The sequence below is a fragment of the Elephas maximus genome, chromosome 10, assembly GCF_024166365.1.
Source record: "Elephas maximus indicus isolate mEleMax1 chromosome 10, mEleMax1 primary haplotype, whole genome shotgun sequence".
Classification (NCBI taxonomy): Eukaryota; Metazoa; Chordata; class Mammalia; order Proboscidea; family Elephantidae; genus Elephas; species Elephas maximus.
Window position 1 is genome coordinate 71,735,167 of NC_064828.1, and position 18,084 is coordinate 71,753,250.

General features: G+C 40.0%; 1 protein-coding gene across 2 annotated transcripts in view; it reads left to right on the top strand.

Moving 5' to 3' along the window:
* The window catches only part of DAAM1 (dishevelled associated activator of morphogenesis 1), a 199,978-nt gene that overhangs the window by 134,215 nt on the left and 47,679 nt on the right, over nt 1-18,084 (top strand). For both annotated transcript variants that reach the window (XR_007519057.1, XM_049899474.1), the window contains exons 5-15: nt 4,357-4,451; nt 6,479-6,812; nt 7,575-7,685; nt 7,797-7,900; nt 9,073-9,139; nt 9,532-9,649; nt 10,083-10,221; nt 10,499-10,557; nt 13,772-13,959; nt 14,503-14,805; nt 15,304-15,411. Coding sequence is in view for 1 of the 2 variants with exons in the window: in XM_049899474.1 (XP_049755431.1) it covers nt 4,357-4,451; nt 6,479-6,812; nt 7,575-7,685; nt 7,797-7,900; nt 9,073-9,139; nt 9,532-9,649; nt 10,083-10,221; nt 10,499-10,557; nt 13,772-13,959; nt 14,503-14,805; nt 15,304-15,411 (1,626 nt within the window). In the remaining variant the exon portion in view is untranslated. The remainder of the gene's footprint in view (nt 1-4,356; nt 4,452-6,478; nt 6,813-7,574; nt 7,686-7,796; nt 7,901-9,072; nt 9,140-9,531; nt 9,650-10,082; nt 10,222-10,498; nt 10,558-13,771; nt 13,960-14,502; nt 14,806-15,303; nt 15,412-18,084) is intronic.

Consider the following 18,084-nt stretch of genomic DNA (forward strand, 5'->3'; position numbering starts at 1 on the left):
TTTTTTCTACAAAGCATCCTACACAATGCCTAAGATGGGAAAAGGGTGATCTCAGCATTTGTGTGAATATGCTAACAGAATGTGAGATTTGTGATGACCGTCAGGAGTTTTTTATGCATCTGTCTAAGCAGTAATAATTTAGAGCCATTTACATTTCCTGCACATAGAGGCCATTTTCTGAATTATTGTGCTGTTAGGGGTAAAAAAAAAAAAAAACTATCAGGCAGGCTGTCTTGCTTTCTAATTAAATCAGCATTGTTTGATGCCTAACAAGGGAAGTTGCTTCTGTGTTAATGAATTCCCTTCTGTAAATGGAGAAGTAGGAAGTACTATGGGCTTTTCCATTCTTTAAGATTTGGGGCAGTTAGATTAATTTGTCCTTCAGTGACTTGACTTCCATGCCTTGTCTGGAGTAGACTGGCTCGTTCCTGTGCTAGAGGGTCTGTGACGTGTCAGTATGTGGCACTTCTTCAAGAGGTGCCCTTCTCCTTCGTCCAGCTCCTTGAACAACTCTTGGCTCCATTCTTGAGTTGCCTGCATTTTGTATTTGGGTCCTCATTCAGAGTCCTTCACAAGAGCATCTCAAGGTGATTAAATTGTCAGTCACTTTGCTATCTTTTATGTGTTAAACACCTAACAAAGATTTCTGGTATTCCAGACTGTGCCAGCATCTTTTGAGGGTCAAAGGTAGAAGGCAGTAGCAGTTCATGAATTAATGAGGAGTCAAAACTCCAGCAGACAGAAAGGAATGAGGAGACCTGATGAGACCAGAGACACTGTGCTATATTTTCTGCTTCTCTAACCATATCTGCTGTGACCTCCCTCCCCTACAGTTCTGGTTAATCTCTGTAGGGAGAGAGACAACTGTATTGGAGAATTCCCAAAAACACACAATAGAATTCCTGTGAGACATTGTCCCTAGGGATGGGAAGAGCACACGGTTTCTCCAGATCCTAGACTCTAGCTCTCTGCTTAGAGAAGGGGCGTTTGTCCCCATTGTCATCATCCATTGTCTTCAAAGTCAACAGTGACTACTGTTTATTGAGTGTGCATCCTGTGACAGGCACTTTACATGTTGGTTTTAATCCTTACAAGCACCCAATGCTATAAGTGCTGTGCATAGATAATGAATCTGAGACTCAAAGAAAACTTACCTTGCCCAAGGTTATCTAATTAGGAAGTGATAGAGCCAGAATTTAAACTTATCTGTCCTTTCCAGTTTGCTTGTCACCAATACAGTTGTTAAAACCCTATGGCTTGTAAAAGATGCCTGGTGATCCCATCCCCACCCCCCAGGCCTACCAAGGTCCTGAGGTAGGGCAGGCATCTGTTTTCTTTAATGCCTCAAGAGTCTGATAAACAATCCTGGTGGAGAACCACAGCACTTACTGGTCTGTGAAGTCGTTTGTGGAACAAGTTCAGTTACTTTATGTAATCCTCATGACAAGAATGCTTTGTTCTTTAAAGGACCCTTGAGTTGGCTTTTAAAGAGTGAAAAAAACCATATAATAAAAAGAGCGCAGTCTAGCAGGTTTGAGAGAGACCTGGGCTTTCTTTGTATGCAGATTCTCAGTGCTCACCCTAGCAGGAGGGGTGTGAAATGAAGTCTGGTATGCTTAGTGGACTGGCTTATTTCTTTCTTTCCAAGGCAGTGTTTAAAACAGGCACTTAGTTCCAGATTCCAGTCAGGGATGATTTATATGCCTAGTTCGTGCATATCTCTCAGACCTACATGTTCTGATGTTTTTCTGCACCTTTTGCTAGAAGACCTCTCGACAGAATGTGCTTTGCCCTTTGCTCACATCTCCTGTGAGCAGGTATTTAATAAGTGCAAAACTGGTTTCCATCGAATGATTCTGACTCTTGGCGATCCCATGTGTGTCAGAGTAGAACTGTGCTCAATAGGGTTTTCGATAGCTTATTTTTCAGAAGTAAATTGCCAGGCCTTTCTTCCAAGTGCCTCTGGGTAGCTTTCAAATGTCCAACCTTTCGGGTAGCAGCGGTTTGCATTACTCAGGGACTCCTTTAGTAAATACAGAGAGCACCAAAAGAAGCTGCCCCAAGGCCTGTATGCCAAGGTACATACTAGATATTTGGTATAGTGGGTCATCTTCAGAAATGCAAGCATAGCCCCTTATTGCTAAACTATGTAAACTAATCCTTCTTCCTAAATGTGACACTTGAAAACTTGGGAGTTTATATAAATTATTTTGAAGTCATATTAGAATGTCAAGTTCATCCACATATCTATCCTCATTTTCCTCAATACCAAAAAAGTGCAATCTTAAATCCAAATCTAATTGTAAATCACATACAGAAAAGAGTGGTCTCTTCTCTTTGAGAGGAAGGTTTTGCTCCATTCTTATATTGAGAAAGGAAATTCTAATTTAATTTCTTTGACATTTCATAAATCTCCCAAGGGGGAGACTTAATATATTCTGCTTTTTTTCACATAGTCCACCTGCTCCAAGATTGTTAAAGGAACAAATGTACATATATTTGGTGTTCGTTCCTATTCCCGTTCCCGTTCCCGTTGAGTTTCTTTGGGTTTCCAAGGAGTGGCTGGTAGATTCGAATTGCCAACCTTTGGGTTAGCAGTCTGAGCTCTTTACCACTGTGCCACTGGGTTTTTTTTTTTTTAAATTAGTGTTAGTGACCACTAAGAAATGTGTGTAATCTTTAATTTTTTATTCCAAATACGTTGCTGTGAGTTTGTGTAATTAATTTTGGGAACAAGGGGTGATATTCATAAAAGCCTTGATTCTGAACTGCAGATTCGAAGTGATTACTTAAGAATCTAAACTAGTTCAGCTGTGCCATGGGAGATTAAATCTACTTTGCTGGATTTGTGCTGAATTTTCCAGTGGTTGGGTCTCACTGAGCCGTGATGGAATTCATTGGCTATTTCTGCACACAGCTTCTTCTGCCATCGTCCTCTGGTGACAGCTGTCCAGGCACATCACCAGCAAGAGGACAGCTTGAGCAGAAACAATAACATGTTAAAAAAACAAAAGACCCTACAGACTTTTATTTCAGTTCTCCTAAAGGATACTGATGTATTCGTTTGCTTAGGACTCTACGTAAGGTCGCTGTGAGTTGGAATCGACTCCACGGCAGTGCAGTGGGTTTTTCTACCCTCCTCATTGTGAGGTCAAATTTAGGTCTTACTTATGTAATACTGATACTGTTGATTAAAGATACTAGTAAAGAACCAATTTTTTTTTTTTTTTTTCAATACAGTCATCTGGATCTGTTTCCCAAACAAGCATTTTATCAGATTTGGTAACAGGTAATAAAATTAAGACTAGGTAGCATGTGATGAGATTGAACTGAAGGAAAAGGCTAGTAGCTCTCTATGGGTGGAGGCTTCTGAGAGCATAGACTTGGGAATACTTTTGATACAACTCGGTTATCGTGGAAGGAAAGGGAATGGAAAAGACTTTTTTGTTTGTTTTGTTTTTTTCTTTTTTGACATCTATAGACCTTACTAGCACTCATGATTTTATAAACACACTCTACTCTTGAGCTAAATCTATCACCTGAGATCTACTTACTCAGAGCCTTGCTCCTCAAAGCAAGGAGCTTGTGAAATGCAACATCTCAGTCCTCACCCCAGACATACCCAGTCAGAACCTGCATTTTAACAAGGTCTCAAGGTGATTCATTGCCACAGGAAAGTTTGAGAAGCACTTCTCTAGCAGATCCCTGGGTGGGGTGCTGCTTACATACTCACAAACACACGTGTGCACACACACATGTCCATATCCTGATTTCCATAGGATACTGAATTATTTCTAAAAGTTAAGCTTTTTATTTTGAAGGACTTGTCTATCTTAGGATCAGGTCAATTTAATTGTTCCTCTTAAAAAAATACTTTGAAGTAACAAAAACCTCTTGGTCTTGATTATACTTTGGCTGATGGATGGGAGAGGCAGAGTGGGAGGGTTGCTCCCTGCTCCTCTGTTTGCTAGTGTGATTAACTTTAATTGCCAGAACGTGGTTTTCAGGTACAGGTCTAACTTCCTTTGCATCAAATATTAATAGTGATATCTACATCAGAGTGTAGTTATAGAATACTTATACAAACATTTAGGTAGTAATCTCTGCTCATTAAGATTTCTAAACATTTCCTTAAAGCCTTATTTTAAATTTGAAAGAAATTATTTGTAGTAGAGACAATGAATTTATGGAATTCTTGGTGCTGTTTCTCGACATTCTGACTTATTAAGCATAGATTTATTATTTGCTTATTCGTATCAAAAGTGATAATAGCATGTAATGTGTGGACTTGTTTGTACATTAAAACAAAACAAAAATCTAGAATTCGAGGAAGTAACTTCAGTTATCTCTCCATAGAGAAAATCTCTGCTGGCTTTAGAGAAGGAAGAGGAGGAAGAGAGAAGTAAAACTATAGAGAGTTTGAAGACGGCACTAAGGACAAAACCAATGAGGTAGTTCTTTTTCTGGGCTGTATGTAGTTGTATTCTGTCTTCCCTTCCCCTCATTCTCATCCCCTTCCACTTCCCATTACCCATTCTCTCCTCTTGTATTTGCATACTTGTTTTTTTTTTTTGGTCAATAGCCAAATCTTCTAAGAAGTCTTTAATTAAAAGCATGCAGTTGAGCCATGAATGAAATACTTTAATCACGGACCATGCAATAAATTGATTTCTTTCAATAAAAAGATGTGTACACACGCACTAAGATGACTAAAATAAAAAATAAATAAGAAGACAGACAATAACAAGTGTGGGTGAAGATGTGTAGAAATTGGAGCCCTCATTCATTGGTGGTACAGGTGTAAAATGCTGCACCCACTTTGGAAAACCATTTGGTAGTTCCTCAAAATGTTAAACATAGAATTGCCATATGACCCAGGAATTCCATGCCTAGATATGTACCCAAGAGAAATGATAACATATGTCCACAGAAATACTTGTACACAAGTTATTATATTCATAATAGCCAAAAAGTGAAAACCACCCAAATGCTTATCAACTGATGAATAGATAAACAAAATGTGGTATATCCATGCAATGGGATATTATTCAGTCATGAAAAGTAATGAAATAACTGATACGTGCTACAATATGGATAGACTGGCTAAGTGAAAGAAGCCAGTCACAAAGGACCACATATTCTATGATTCAGTTTACATAAAATGTCCACAATAAGCCAATCCATAAAGACAGAAGGTGGGTTAGTGATTGCCAGGGGCAGGAGGTAGGGGAAAACAGTCTTTTTGGGGGGGGATGAAAATGTTCTAAAGTTAGAAAGTGGTAATGGTTGCATTAAGTCAGTGAATATAAAAACCACTGAATCGGGCACTTTAAAAACTTAAAATTGAGGGGTTTTTGTATATGAATTAGATCTCAGACTATTATTTTTAAAATAGCAGGCTTTCTGGCAACAGTGATTCATTTCCTCTCTGATAATCTGCTTGCTCCCACTGTGAGCCTCCTACACCTTCATTTTCTATTAATGCTTCTAGGTTTTGGTGGGGTCTTGGGCTGTTTACAGGTACATTTCATTAGCACAGGTGCTATGAATGAGGCCAACTGGTTAAACCAGCTTGGCTATATCTGGGTCATATGATTGGGTGAAATGACTAGAAAATAAATATTCCCTTCCTTGATTTGACTGTAAAATGTAAAAAAAAGTCTACTGATCCATCAAAAATACTGTGCGGTTGTATGACAGAGGCATTTCAGCTTATCCTAACTAGATCAGTGTTTCCCTCAATGCGTTCTGACTGTTGGATGTTAATGGGTATCCAAGGCCAAATAAGTTTGGAAATTGCTAGAGTAGTCAAACAGGTTACATGACTTCCAAACTTCTCAGAGGCTTTAGCGTGCAGCTGTACATTGTGAATTATTCTCATTGATTTTACAGCTAAGTGTTAAATAAATGTTAATAAAGTTAGTTTCAATAATGAAGTATTACTTTTACCAGTTTTTATATGTTTGGATTCCATGTAGCATGTCATACAAAAGAAGGGTTTTACTACCAAGAAGTTTAGGGATACAGGTTATCATTTGTTTGACAAGCAATATCCTGGAGTTTACGGCCGCCCTTTGACTTTCATTGGTATGGTGTCTGGGTCAGTGGCCAGCACATAGGTATATGGGAACTGGATGCTACAATAACAAGGGATCAGCAGATGACTTTAATCTAGGATAACAAAGGTTTTCTGAGTATGCCGTTACTCCTGATTTTCTGTGGTGCATGTGGTCTGTTCATTGGTTCTTTATACCAGTTGAGGTGTATTGACCTCAAATGGAAATTTTCTCACGATTCTGGTTAGACCTGACCCTGTATTCTATGCCAGGGAAGAGCCAGGGATTTGAGAAGACTTCACAACGAAAGCCTTTTGATGTTTCAGGGACTAACCCCAAACTTTTCCATTAAGGAATATTAGAAAATTCCAAAGTGACTTCAATCTGATACATTTTATTTAACCTTCTTCTCCTCATGACAGGTTTGTAACCAGATTCATCGACTTGGATGGCTTGTCATGTATTCTCAACTTTCTAAAGACCATGGACTATGAGACCTCAGAGTCTCGAATACATACCTCCCTCATTGGATGTATAAAGGCGCTAATGAACAATTCTCAAGGTCGGGCTCACGTCCTGGCTCATTCTGAGAGTATTAACGTAATTGCTCAGAGTCTGAGCACAGAGAACATTAAAACAAAGGTGGCTGTGCTGGAAATCTTGGGCGCTGTGTGCCTGGTTCCCGGGGGCCACAAGAAGGTTCTGCAGGCTATGCTGCACTATCAGAAATACGCCAGCGAAAGGACCCGCTTTCAGGTGGGTGCACCCTCACGCTTCTTCACTCATGCCTCCTACCCAGTGCCTTTCCTGGCCCCGAACAGGACCTTAACTTGAGATTCCTTCTTGTGATTACTCACACGGAGACGTCAAACATTTCCTTCCTCTTCAGTTTTAGCACCAGAGAGTAGAATATACTTTCTGTAGTTGATCAATCTGGGCTTTTGGATTTACTGAACTTGAAAATATGGCCCTGCTTACTACATGTTTTATAGCACACATCTTTGGAATCTACTAAATGAGATTGTTCCCAAAAGATTTCTAGGTTGCTTTTCTTCTTTTAGGATCAGTTTGAACAGTGAGATCATGTCACTGTGTTTTTACTTAAACACGAAAAGCAATGAGTTAATGAGGCACAGTCTTTTGTACTTTGTATACATGTATATGTGGACATATATGATGGACAAATTTTGAAAGTAGAGTTTTTAGGACTAATCTTTAGGAAGAAATGAAAACTTTCTGTGAATTAGTATAATTCTGACTTAAAAAAATAACCAAACTTGTTGCCATTGAGTCAATTCTGACTTATAGTCACCGCATAGGACAGAGTAGAACTGCCCCATAGGGTTTCCAAGGAACAGCTGGTGGATTCAAACTGCCAACCTTTTGGTTAGCAACTGAGCTCTTAACCAGTGCAATTTTAAAAATGAATTTATGAATATAGAAAAAAAATGAATAACTAAGGTTAGTAATGATTCTGTCCTTTGTTTTCTTCTTTTTTTTTATCTGTATCCTTGATAGACGTTAATTAATGACTTAGATAAAAGCACTGGGCGGTATAGAGATGAAGTGAGCCTCAAGACTGCCATCATGTCCTTCATTAATGCAGTGCTAAGTCAAGGCGCAGGAGTGGTAAGAACCCCTGTACTACAAGTTTTAAAATATATCATCAAAAATTAATTTTTTAAAGTAATAATTAACTAAAAACCATAAATGTATATTTTATCACCCTTTTACTTTCAGGAAAGTTTGGACTTTAGACTTCATCTTCGTTATGAATTTCTGATGTTAGGAATTCAACCTGTAATAGATAAGTTAAGAGAACATGAAAATTCTACGTTGGATAGGTAAGTCAGACTGTCACGATCTGAGATAGTTTAGCTTTTTGATGTGGTGTAGTACAACCAAGTGCCAGCCCGTGAACTTCCTGTGGCCTGTCTGTAACACACTAAGGAACTCAGCTAACAATGTTGTCACAGTAGGGCTTTCTCGATGAAGTAAGTAGCCCATTGTGTAGAGAGCTTACCATGGGTTTTAGCATTAAACCTAATCCATATCCTAGACCTGCCTCTTACTTCCTGTGTATCTGTATCCTTGATAGACGTTTTCTGTAAAAAATAGTAACGGTGATGATGAAGGTGATGGCTATCTTTCAGGGCTGTTGTGAAATTAAATATAAAATGTATAGAATCACTCCATACTTTGACAGGCATTCTTTGAATGTAAGTTTTCATATTCCTGTTCATTTGCTCTTGTTTGCAATCACTTTACTATTTCTAAGATGTTCTACCAGCTCTCAGACCTCTCCTTCTACCACTCTTCTTCCTCATTCACACTCTCAAGCATGCTCTCATCCTTGATATTCTATGAACATACCAAACATAAGCTTGCCTTTGCCTTGCGTGTTTTATATCCTCAGCATCCAAAGATCTTCCCACAGATGTCCAAATTGCTCTTTCCTTTATTTCCTGCAGAGAGGCCTTTTCCAATCATTGTGTACACATCACTCACCTCACTGCCCATCGTTCTCTTTTCCGTTCACTCTGATGTATTTGTCTTTATAGAATTTATCATGCCTTGTGTGTAGAATATATGGGAAGGGCTCAAATATTTGAATGAATAAATGAATGGCATAAACATTTCTTTTATGATCTTTAATTCAGCAGCTAATCATATGGCATATGGTTTTGTTTTTCCAGAAAGGGAGTCTTGAATGGAATCTGGACTTCTTTGTTTTTGTATTTGATAGACATTTATTAATTTATTGTCTAGTACGTGCTGGGCATTCTAGGCTTTTAAATTTTTCCTTTGTGTGAAGATCTCATTTCATGTAGATAATGTCTTTTTTCCTTAGAAAGAGCACAGTTAAGGCTTTAAAATTTTGTTGTCTTATTTCTTTTAGAGATATCTCTGAGAATTAAGGAAAGGCCTTAGTATTAATGTCCAGAATCCAGATTCCTACTCTCCTGTGTTTATAAGATCTTCTACTTTTAATAACTTTTCTTTAATTATCTTTCAGGCATTTAGACTTTTTTGAAATGCTCCGAAATGAAGATGAACTAGAATTTGCCAAAAGATTTGAACTGGTACGTATGCTTGCAATTATTCTGATACAACTCATTAGCTCATGGAAGTATCCTCTGGAGCCCTGGTGGCACAATGCTTAAAGAGGTTGGCTCCTAACTAAAAGGTTGGCAGTTGGAGTCCACTAACTGCTTCTTGGAAACCCTATGGGACAGTTCTATTCTGTCCTATAGGGTCGCTGTGAGTCAGAATCTACTCTAAGGCATCGGGTTTGGTTTTTTGGTTAATATGTGTTGTAGAATTGTCAAGGACCACTGTAACCAAACAGCGAAATCAAAGTTCTATTCTGCTACCTAAGTGGCAGGATTAGTTTCTGTTTACCTTGGATTTACTTACCTTGGGGGAATCGAGGAACTTGTATGTTTGACTTAGATTTCTTTTTCATATGAAATAGGTTCACATAGACACAAAAAGTGCAACTCAGATGTTTGAGCTGACCAGAAAGAGGCTGACTCACAGTGAAGCTTACCCTCACTTCATGTCCATCCTGCACCACTGCCTCCAAATGCCTTGTGAGTATGTTTGGGATTTACATTTGTGTTGTTGAAAGTTTGGACGTCGTCCAAAGAGCTCTGTTTTCTGAACAGTGTTGATTAGATTGGGTGTGGACCGAGGGTTCCAAGCTTTGGTTTGGTGACAGCTCAGTGTGTGTCTCCACAGTTTGAAGGAGTATTGTGAACCCCTTAAAATGAAATCAGTCATAATTAACTTCTATTTCAAAAATAAATATATGTCTTACAACACATTTAGAAAGGGGTAGAGAGTGCTTCTCAATCAAATAAATGATCATCGCATGCCAAATTTCCAGACACCTTGGGAAGCCTTGGTGCAGGCATTGTAAACATTCTCTGGTTCTGTGTCTCCAAAGGGTGAGCACTGTTGCAAAATATTAATCCTAGTTTGGAAACAACTTGATGTTTTTTCCACCACTCTTTTCTTTTGTAGATAAGAGAAGTGGAAACACTGTTCAGTACTGGCTACTGCTAGATAGAATTATACAGCAAATAGTTATCCAAAATGACAAAGGACAAGACCCTGACTCCACACCTTTGGAAAACTTTAACATTAAGAATGTCGTACGAATGTAAGTTTCTTCTTATTTTGCTGTCTGTGAGATATAAGGCATTTATTTTACCTTACTTCAACATAGCAGCTGGGAAAACTGACATGGTCTAGAGGTCAAACATGAATTATTATATATGCACACATAATATAGCTAAGTAACATCTGAGTTTAAATTGTTTTCAACCTTGCTGAGGATTTTTCTCTGCAGTAGAATTTTTTCTATACCTAGGGAGCCTGCACTTAGCAGTTGGACCTTTTTGTCTTTTGTAATGACTATTCTTTTAACTATTACACAGGTTGGTTAATGAAAACGAAGTTAAGCAGTGGAAAGAACAAGCAGAAAAAATGAGAAAAGGTAAATGATGAGGCCCTGACAAGAGGCCCTGTTATTGAGTGACCCTGAGATTCCTGCTTTCTGTATATTACGGAAATTTGCATTGATGTTTCTCACTGAGTTTAGTGCATCAAATGGCCTTTCTTTTTTTATGTCTTCAGGGCATTTTGCACTGCCTTTTCTTGAATCAGGCTATTTCAGTTGTCACGCTGATGCCCAGATGTTTTATCCTCTTATCATAATCATGTAGAATCTTCTGAAAAACTTGTAATATGTTATTCAATATTCATAAATTGAGACTTTCATAACAAGTAGTCATCCCAACCCTCTTCCTGACCCACAACTGCTCTTTAAAAACATATTAGGTTTTAATAAACACGGTAAGGGACGCTAGGGACTACTCAGCACTGTCTGTGATATTTTAAAAGAGAAGCTCAGGAAGCTTGGTTTTAGCAGCCTGATCCTCCACATGCCCTTAATTTGGCACCAGTTGTAAATAAAGAAATCGTGCAGAAAATCACTGACCTTTGCAGATATTTGTGTTACGAAACATTAGCAGGCCAGCTATTGGTGAGTGTTTGCACATATCTTTGATGTTTCTGCTCAGTGACAAATGACAGCAGGGACATTTGTGCCCTTTGCTGTGCCAGCCACTCACAGCAACGGATACAACGTTCCCTCTTCCTTCAAAATATTGGCAAATTAAGTTGGCCCCTTTACGAAAACAATCATACCCTACCCCAGCCGCTATTCTTTGACCATGCTGGCTAACTGACTTCCTTTTCCTTGTCCAAGTTACTCAGTCAGAGTCAGTGGAACACAATAGCACTCAGCCCCATATTTCGTGTGCTGGAAAGAGGTTCCAAGAGATGCCTATGCATTTCCTTTTCTCTCATCACACCTGTCCTTTTCCACTGAGCTGAAAAGTGGGGCCATTACTGAAAAGTTATCAAGCGTGAAGTTGTTATGAGTTCCTCCTATGAATTCAGATTGCTCTCACATCTGTGAGGTCTGCACATGCATTTTTACAAACAAATCCCAGAAACTGCTGTAGAAAGAATAGAAACACTGACTAAAAATTAGAGTAAAGAGAGGTTATACCAAAAAGGAGATTGTTAATGAGTGGATATTTAGTGATAACTCCAGAGCATGAACGCTCAGATATGCAAGTTGAGTAGAAATCTTAGGACATAAGCATTGGGGTCATTCACTCATTCATTCAGTGATCAGCTATTGAATGCCTGTGTTTGTCAGGTACTGTGCGGGGCTCTGGGTCTGATTCTTCATTCTGGCCCCCACTGACTCTGGGTAAACTAAGTCACATCCTCTTTTCCTCCAGTAACCTCCTCTGTAAAATGAGAATTAGATCAAACTCACAGGGTTGTTGTGAAAATTCAGTGAACAAAAAGAGACATGAGTAAACAAAAATAGGGACTTTAGCATAGTGCCTGGCACATACTGGCTGCTCAATAAAGGATAGTGACTGTTATAGGATTTAGGAGGTTGAGATGGCACAAGAGAAAATGACTGAGGTCACTGAAAGGGACAGGATGGTTTAAAGTGAGGTCATGGGTAGAGTGTAGAAGAGAGATTGTAGATAAAATTAACTCTTCTTTGAAAACTGAGGTAGCAAAGTTGTATTAAAAGAGACACATGTTGACAAATTAGTCAAAGGGTGGAGAGTGAGGAGGCAGGAAGTTCTATGGACCTGAAAGGTAGACCGTATTTGGGAGAATTTTCTTAGTGCAGTACAGCCAGTAAGTGCTCAATAAAAACTCAGTAAATGGTTGTCATTTGTGGAGAAAGTCCTTTAGGCTAGAGTTTGCCAAATCTGGCAGTACAGCAGGATCATCTGAGGCGCATTTGAAAACCAGAGTCTGAAGCTCTGTCCTGACCTACAGAACAGACTCTAGGGGTGGGACCAGGGGGATTCTGAAATGTTAAAAACCCCTCAGGTGATTCTGAGGCACAGGCAGATTTGGCAGAGGCTAATGACCAGTGATGGAAGGGAAGTTCTTAATCTTATAATTGTCAAAGAGGAGTTAAATGGGAATAGAAGAAGGAAAATGGGATATAGTAAAGTAGTTTTTAGATGACTCTGAAGGGGCCAGAGAGGACGAAGTCAGAGTAATAGAAGTGGGTTGGTGGTTGTCTCAGTGTCAGGCTTGGTATTAAGATTCAAGGATTTTAGTGGTTTGACCCCATCTCTGCAAACTTTGATTTGTGGAGAACACAGAAGAGGGGAGACAGAGAAAGACTTTAAATGCAGTATCAAATTCAGTAAGAGAAACCAGCTTGTATAGCTCTGCCCCAGTGGACTATATCTCTAGTGGATTTAACATAAAAAGAATAGGAATTAGGGCCAAGTATTTGAAGTAAAAATCTGCAGCTTAAACTTCATTCGTTCTGTTTTCCAAAGCTCATCATTTCCTATCACTGCTAGAGTCAGCAAGCATATATTCCTTGACAGTGTGAATTGGAAATGCTGTTCCGTTATAGCAAAACTGGGGAAGTCAGTAAAACTAGAGTTGAGAGTTAATTTTTTTTCCCCGAATTACCATGATTCTCATGGTCAACTAAAACTACTGCTTTTAAGGTATTTAAGATATTTAAGAGATGATAACATTTGCCTTCACACGTTTTAATAAGTATTTGCCTGAAGCATAAAATGCTTCAAATCCAAGTAGCCTTCCGAAGGGGAATGGGAAAAATGACTCCGTGTTGGGACAAACACTGGGTCTGGCAGCAGCTCTTCCTCACAGTGAGAGATCCTCCTTTCCAGCCCTTCTGCTCTTCAGACGCAAGCCAGCAAAGCTAGCTAGTAAAAGCTGGACTTCCCCTGTCCCTCATTTGTAATGAGGCGCTTTTAATGCTCATTTTCCCTGGTGTTGCTAAACGGGTCATTCTGTGACAGGATTCTGAATTAAACAAGCACCATTCTCCTCGACATCTGGTTGCTGAAACAAACCCTTGTTTCATTTTTAAAACTATGACTTTTTGTTCTTCAGCCTTTTGCAAAATGTAGCTAATAAAAATTGTTCATCTGAAGCCTCCCTCCAAGCATGAGCACCGTTTAGACTGCGAGTCGCTCCCCTTGCTGGAGAAGAGGGGGAGTATTTACCTAGTAAAGGCCCACACAATCTCTCCCATCAGCCCCAGTCCATTTTCTTTTGAGAGAAAATGCTTCAGCTTTGAAGACTCTCCTGATTTCCCATCCATTTGTTTTCGTGCGTAGAACACAATGAACTGCAACAGAAATTGGAAAAGAAGGAGCGGGAATGTGATGCCAAGACACAAGAGAAGGAAGAGATGATGCAAACCTTGAATAAAATGAAAGAGAAACTTGAAAAGGAGACGACTGAACACAAGCAAGTCAAGCAGCAGGTGGCGGACCTCACTGCACAGCTCCACGAGCTCAGCAGGGTGAGCCGCGGGCCGGGCCGAGGGTGGGACTTCCGGTCGGTCGGCAGCTGCCAAGGCCTCCCCCTGGAGCGCTTCATCCTTAAGTAGACAACTTCTCACGGGGGAGTGGGGTCTGAAACGCCTGATGTGATTGATGACAGTGGTTACGAGACTTGGTCACTCTGTGATCACCTAGATTAGGTAGCAGAGGGGGTTTGGAGTGTGCATTTTAAACACAAATCCTCTGAAGTGAGCGATAGAAATCACATTAACTTCTTAAAAGGAAGTCTGAGTTCATGAAAACCAAACTGCATGATACAGAAGGAAGTGAGAGATACGCAAATGCTTTGAAATTAAACACTAGACTACAAATTCAAAGGAGTGATGTAATGGAGGCCACAAAGGCCCTCAAAGTCCACTTGACTTACTTACTGGTCCTTTAAACCTACGTTCTTAGAAGTGTGAATTTCTCTATAATATACATTTTAGGCAGAGTTACAAACCCAAAATCATAGAATGAATTACTTCTTCCGTTGATCTCCTTTTCTATTTTTGCCTTTGCAGAGGGCCATCTGTGCTTCAGTCCCAGGTGGACCCTCACCTGGAGCCCCAGGAGGGCCCTTTCCTTCGTCATTGCCAGGGGCTCTCCTTCCTCCTCCTCCTCCCCCACCTCTACCAGGTGGACTGCTTCCTCCTCCACCACCTCCCCTCCCTCCAGGTGGCCCTCCACCTCCCCCAGGGCCCCCTCCTCTAGGTGGGGGGATCATGCCACCTCCTGGTGCTCCACTGGGTCTGGCACTTAAGAAGAAAAACATTCCTCAACCCACAAATGCCCTGAAGTCCTTCAACTGGTCTAAGCTGCCTGAGGTAAGCCATTTGTTCCAATCTCTCCTGTAATGGATAGATAGCATCAGCAGCTCATTTCATTCTCTCACTGAAAGGGAGAACAGTCCTGGCTGTCAAATGATTTCATTTTCTATTATGGAATCAGGGATCTCACTAGCTCAAGTATTTGTGACAAAGCTTCTGAAATAATGACACATGGTTTACACAAACCAGCTCACTTGAAGCATCTGGTAAAAACCAAAAAAAAAAAAACAAACCCAGTGCCATCGAGTCGATTCCGACTCATAGCGACCCTACAGGACAGAGTAGAACTGCCCCATAGAGTTTCCAAGGAGCACCTGCTGGATTCAAACTGCTGACCCTTTGGTTAGCAGCCGTAGCACTTAACCACTACGCCACCAGGGAGCATCTGGTAGAATGAATAATTTGGGACAATGGCATGTATGTATGTATGTATGTAACTATGTTCTCTTTTGGTATAACTATAAACTTTAGCATTTATTAACTTGATGTTTGCAGAACAAACTGGATGGAACAGTATGGACTGAAATTGATGATTCAAAAGTCTTTAACATTTTAGATCTTGAAGACCTAGAAAGAACTTTCTCTGCCTACCAAAGACAACAGGTAATAATGTGCCCTCCAGACACTAAAAAGTAAAAAGGATGTCATTGTGCATGATCTCTGGGCCATCTGTCATTGCCATGATATGATAGACATCTTAGGTCTAGGCGTTTGTCTGCCCTGGTATGTTCCTGAAAAGCAGGATGGTATGTGTGTCTGTGTGTCCATCAGTGTGTGTACAAGTTGAAGATACTATGAGAGCGCCTTGTTAGGGGGCTTCATACACTGATGTGTGTACGAGACTTTGTCTCTGTTGGTGTATGGAATTCTGCATATTATAATCACTTGTGCCTAGTCAAAATGGGTCACCAGGAGAAAACAATAGTGGGAGAGTAATCTTACCCTAAGAATACCGTGCTCAGTCGTTCTCTTAATCTCTAATTTGTATTGCCACCTCACGTGTTTGTTTCTGAAGCCATTTTTGTTTATCTGATGTTAAAAATAATAACAATAATATCTAATGGTTTTTATCAGAAGTGAAATGTTTTTAGAAGTAGATGGAGGGTGCAAAAATAGGTAACACACTTCCCCTGTCTTAATGAAGCTCATAGTCTAGTAGGGGAGAGAGCTATGTAAATAAATATTATAATGTCATGTAACAAGTATGAACCAAACTCTGTAAATGATAAATTATGTATGTGCATAATGGTGTTGAGTAGATTTCCATGGGTATAATAGAAGAATAAAAATAAGCAATCTAAAATGTTAAAAAAAGAAACAACGAAATCGATGGAACCTTTAAAGGTATAACCGGTTGCCATTAAGTCAGCTCCGACTCATAGTGACCCTATAGCACAGAGTAGAACTGCCCCATAGAGCTTCGAAGAAGCATCTGGGGAATTCGAGCTGTCGACCTTTTGGTTAGCAGCTGAGCGCTTAACCACTGAGCCATCAGGGCTCCTTTAAAAGTATGGGGATTGATAAGTGAATATAATTTGGCAGTTATAAAGAACCTGCAGAGAAAGTTTTTACTCTGTGTTATGAACATGATATAGATTCAGAAATAGGGTTGCAAATGTTGCAAAAGTGTGGAGATGGCAGTGACACAGAAGAGGAGGGAATCCAGTGAAGTTATTGAAAAGGGAGCAAGGATTTCATAATAGGAGCAAGAACATCTGATTGAGTGCTTCCTGGCTATCCACGTTGATGTAATCAAGTAGCAGTGTCACGCCTGAGCCCAGGGCCAACCTGTGTAGTACTTCACACTCCTAAGAAGGGCATCTTGGGAGAGACTCTTAAGGCCAAAAGAGGTCACAGCAAGGCAGCTAGGCACAGGGAGTTTCAGAAGAACAAAGAAAGGTAAAGTGGGGTCCAAAGCAGCCACTGGGAAATCAGAGACCTGGAGAAGGAAAAGTTGAGTCCAGGAGTGCGAGAGGAGAGATTCTTGAGGATGACTGAGAGAGAAGAATGAGGAAGGGAGCAGAGTGCATCTTAAACAGGAACTCACGGATGCCAGGAATGTGCACAGGGGCTTTCCTCGGGCTCAGCTCCTGCGTGAATCATGTCTAGGGTGGAGCATCCTCAGACAAGCAGCAGATTTCCTATTCTGTTTTGGCCTGGCTCCGTTCCCAAGCAAAAGTGCCTCAGAAGAGAAATGCTGAGCACCGAGGCAGAAGACGGACCAAGGCTGAGGGAGAAACAAAAGCTGAGGGTTATTTTGTTTTGTTTCTAATGGTCTTTGTTTATCTAAAATGAAAAAAAGGAATTACGGTGTTCTTTAGCCAGAATATTTTCCTATAAGAGAGGAGAAGCTCTGCAGTGCCTTTAGTGCTACTTTTTTTTTTTTTTAATTAAATCAGAATGTTTTTATTGACACATTTTCTAAGTAGATAATCATATCAGCAACTTCTTTTTCAATGTTTATATAAATTACTTCATTTTCTTATCTAATTACTTTTGACCATACTTTTTTCTTACCTTTTTTCCCCTAAATTTGTCTTTAGTGCTATTTAAATAAACACAAAATATAGTGGATGCCTGCCATGTTGGTATGGACACTAAAACAGGACCCCTCAGCTGGGGTCCCTGCAAGGATGAAGGCAAACTTGTGCAATGTTACACACATCAAAGAAAAGAAAATGAAAGGAAGGTATTTTCCCATGGAAAGCAAGACACTGGCTTTCAGGGGAGAAACAGAGGGTATATACTTAGAGCTTTCATACAGCAGGTGCTCAGGACCAGACCCATTCTTGATTGGCCACAGCATGCCTCCTCTGTCCCTGCTGTCCCAGGAAGATGTCCCCTGAGCATAGACATGAAGCCTTAGGACATTTTAAACAATTTTGTGGTAGATTACGAGAATTTTCTGACTTGGTTACACATCTTGTTGATTTCCCACTTCAATTTCAGTCACTAATACTGATCCATTCTAGTTGCCTAAAATGGAGGTTTGGGAACTTAGAGAAGTAAATTAAAGGAAGGGAAGGCAGCAGCTATTCCCAACGATGCTATTCAAGTCTGAGCATGTGGGTCGTGTTTATTATGAAGACAGGTGGTTAAATGAGTCAAGTTTACAAGACTCTTAATTAACTGGCTTTTAGCAGAAGGTGCAGTAGGATGCTGCCAAAATGCTGTGGGAGAAATAATGTAGACAGTACTCAAGAGCTCTGAGAGGAAGGGTTGCAGAAATCCTAGCAATTGGGTAATTGTCTCCTAGCAACCAATCACTGTTTAAGT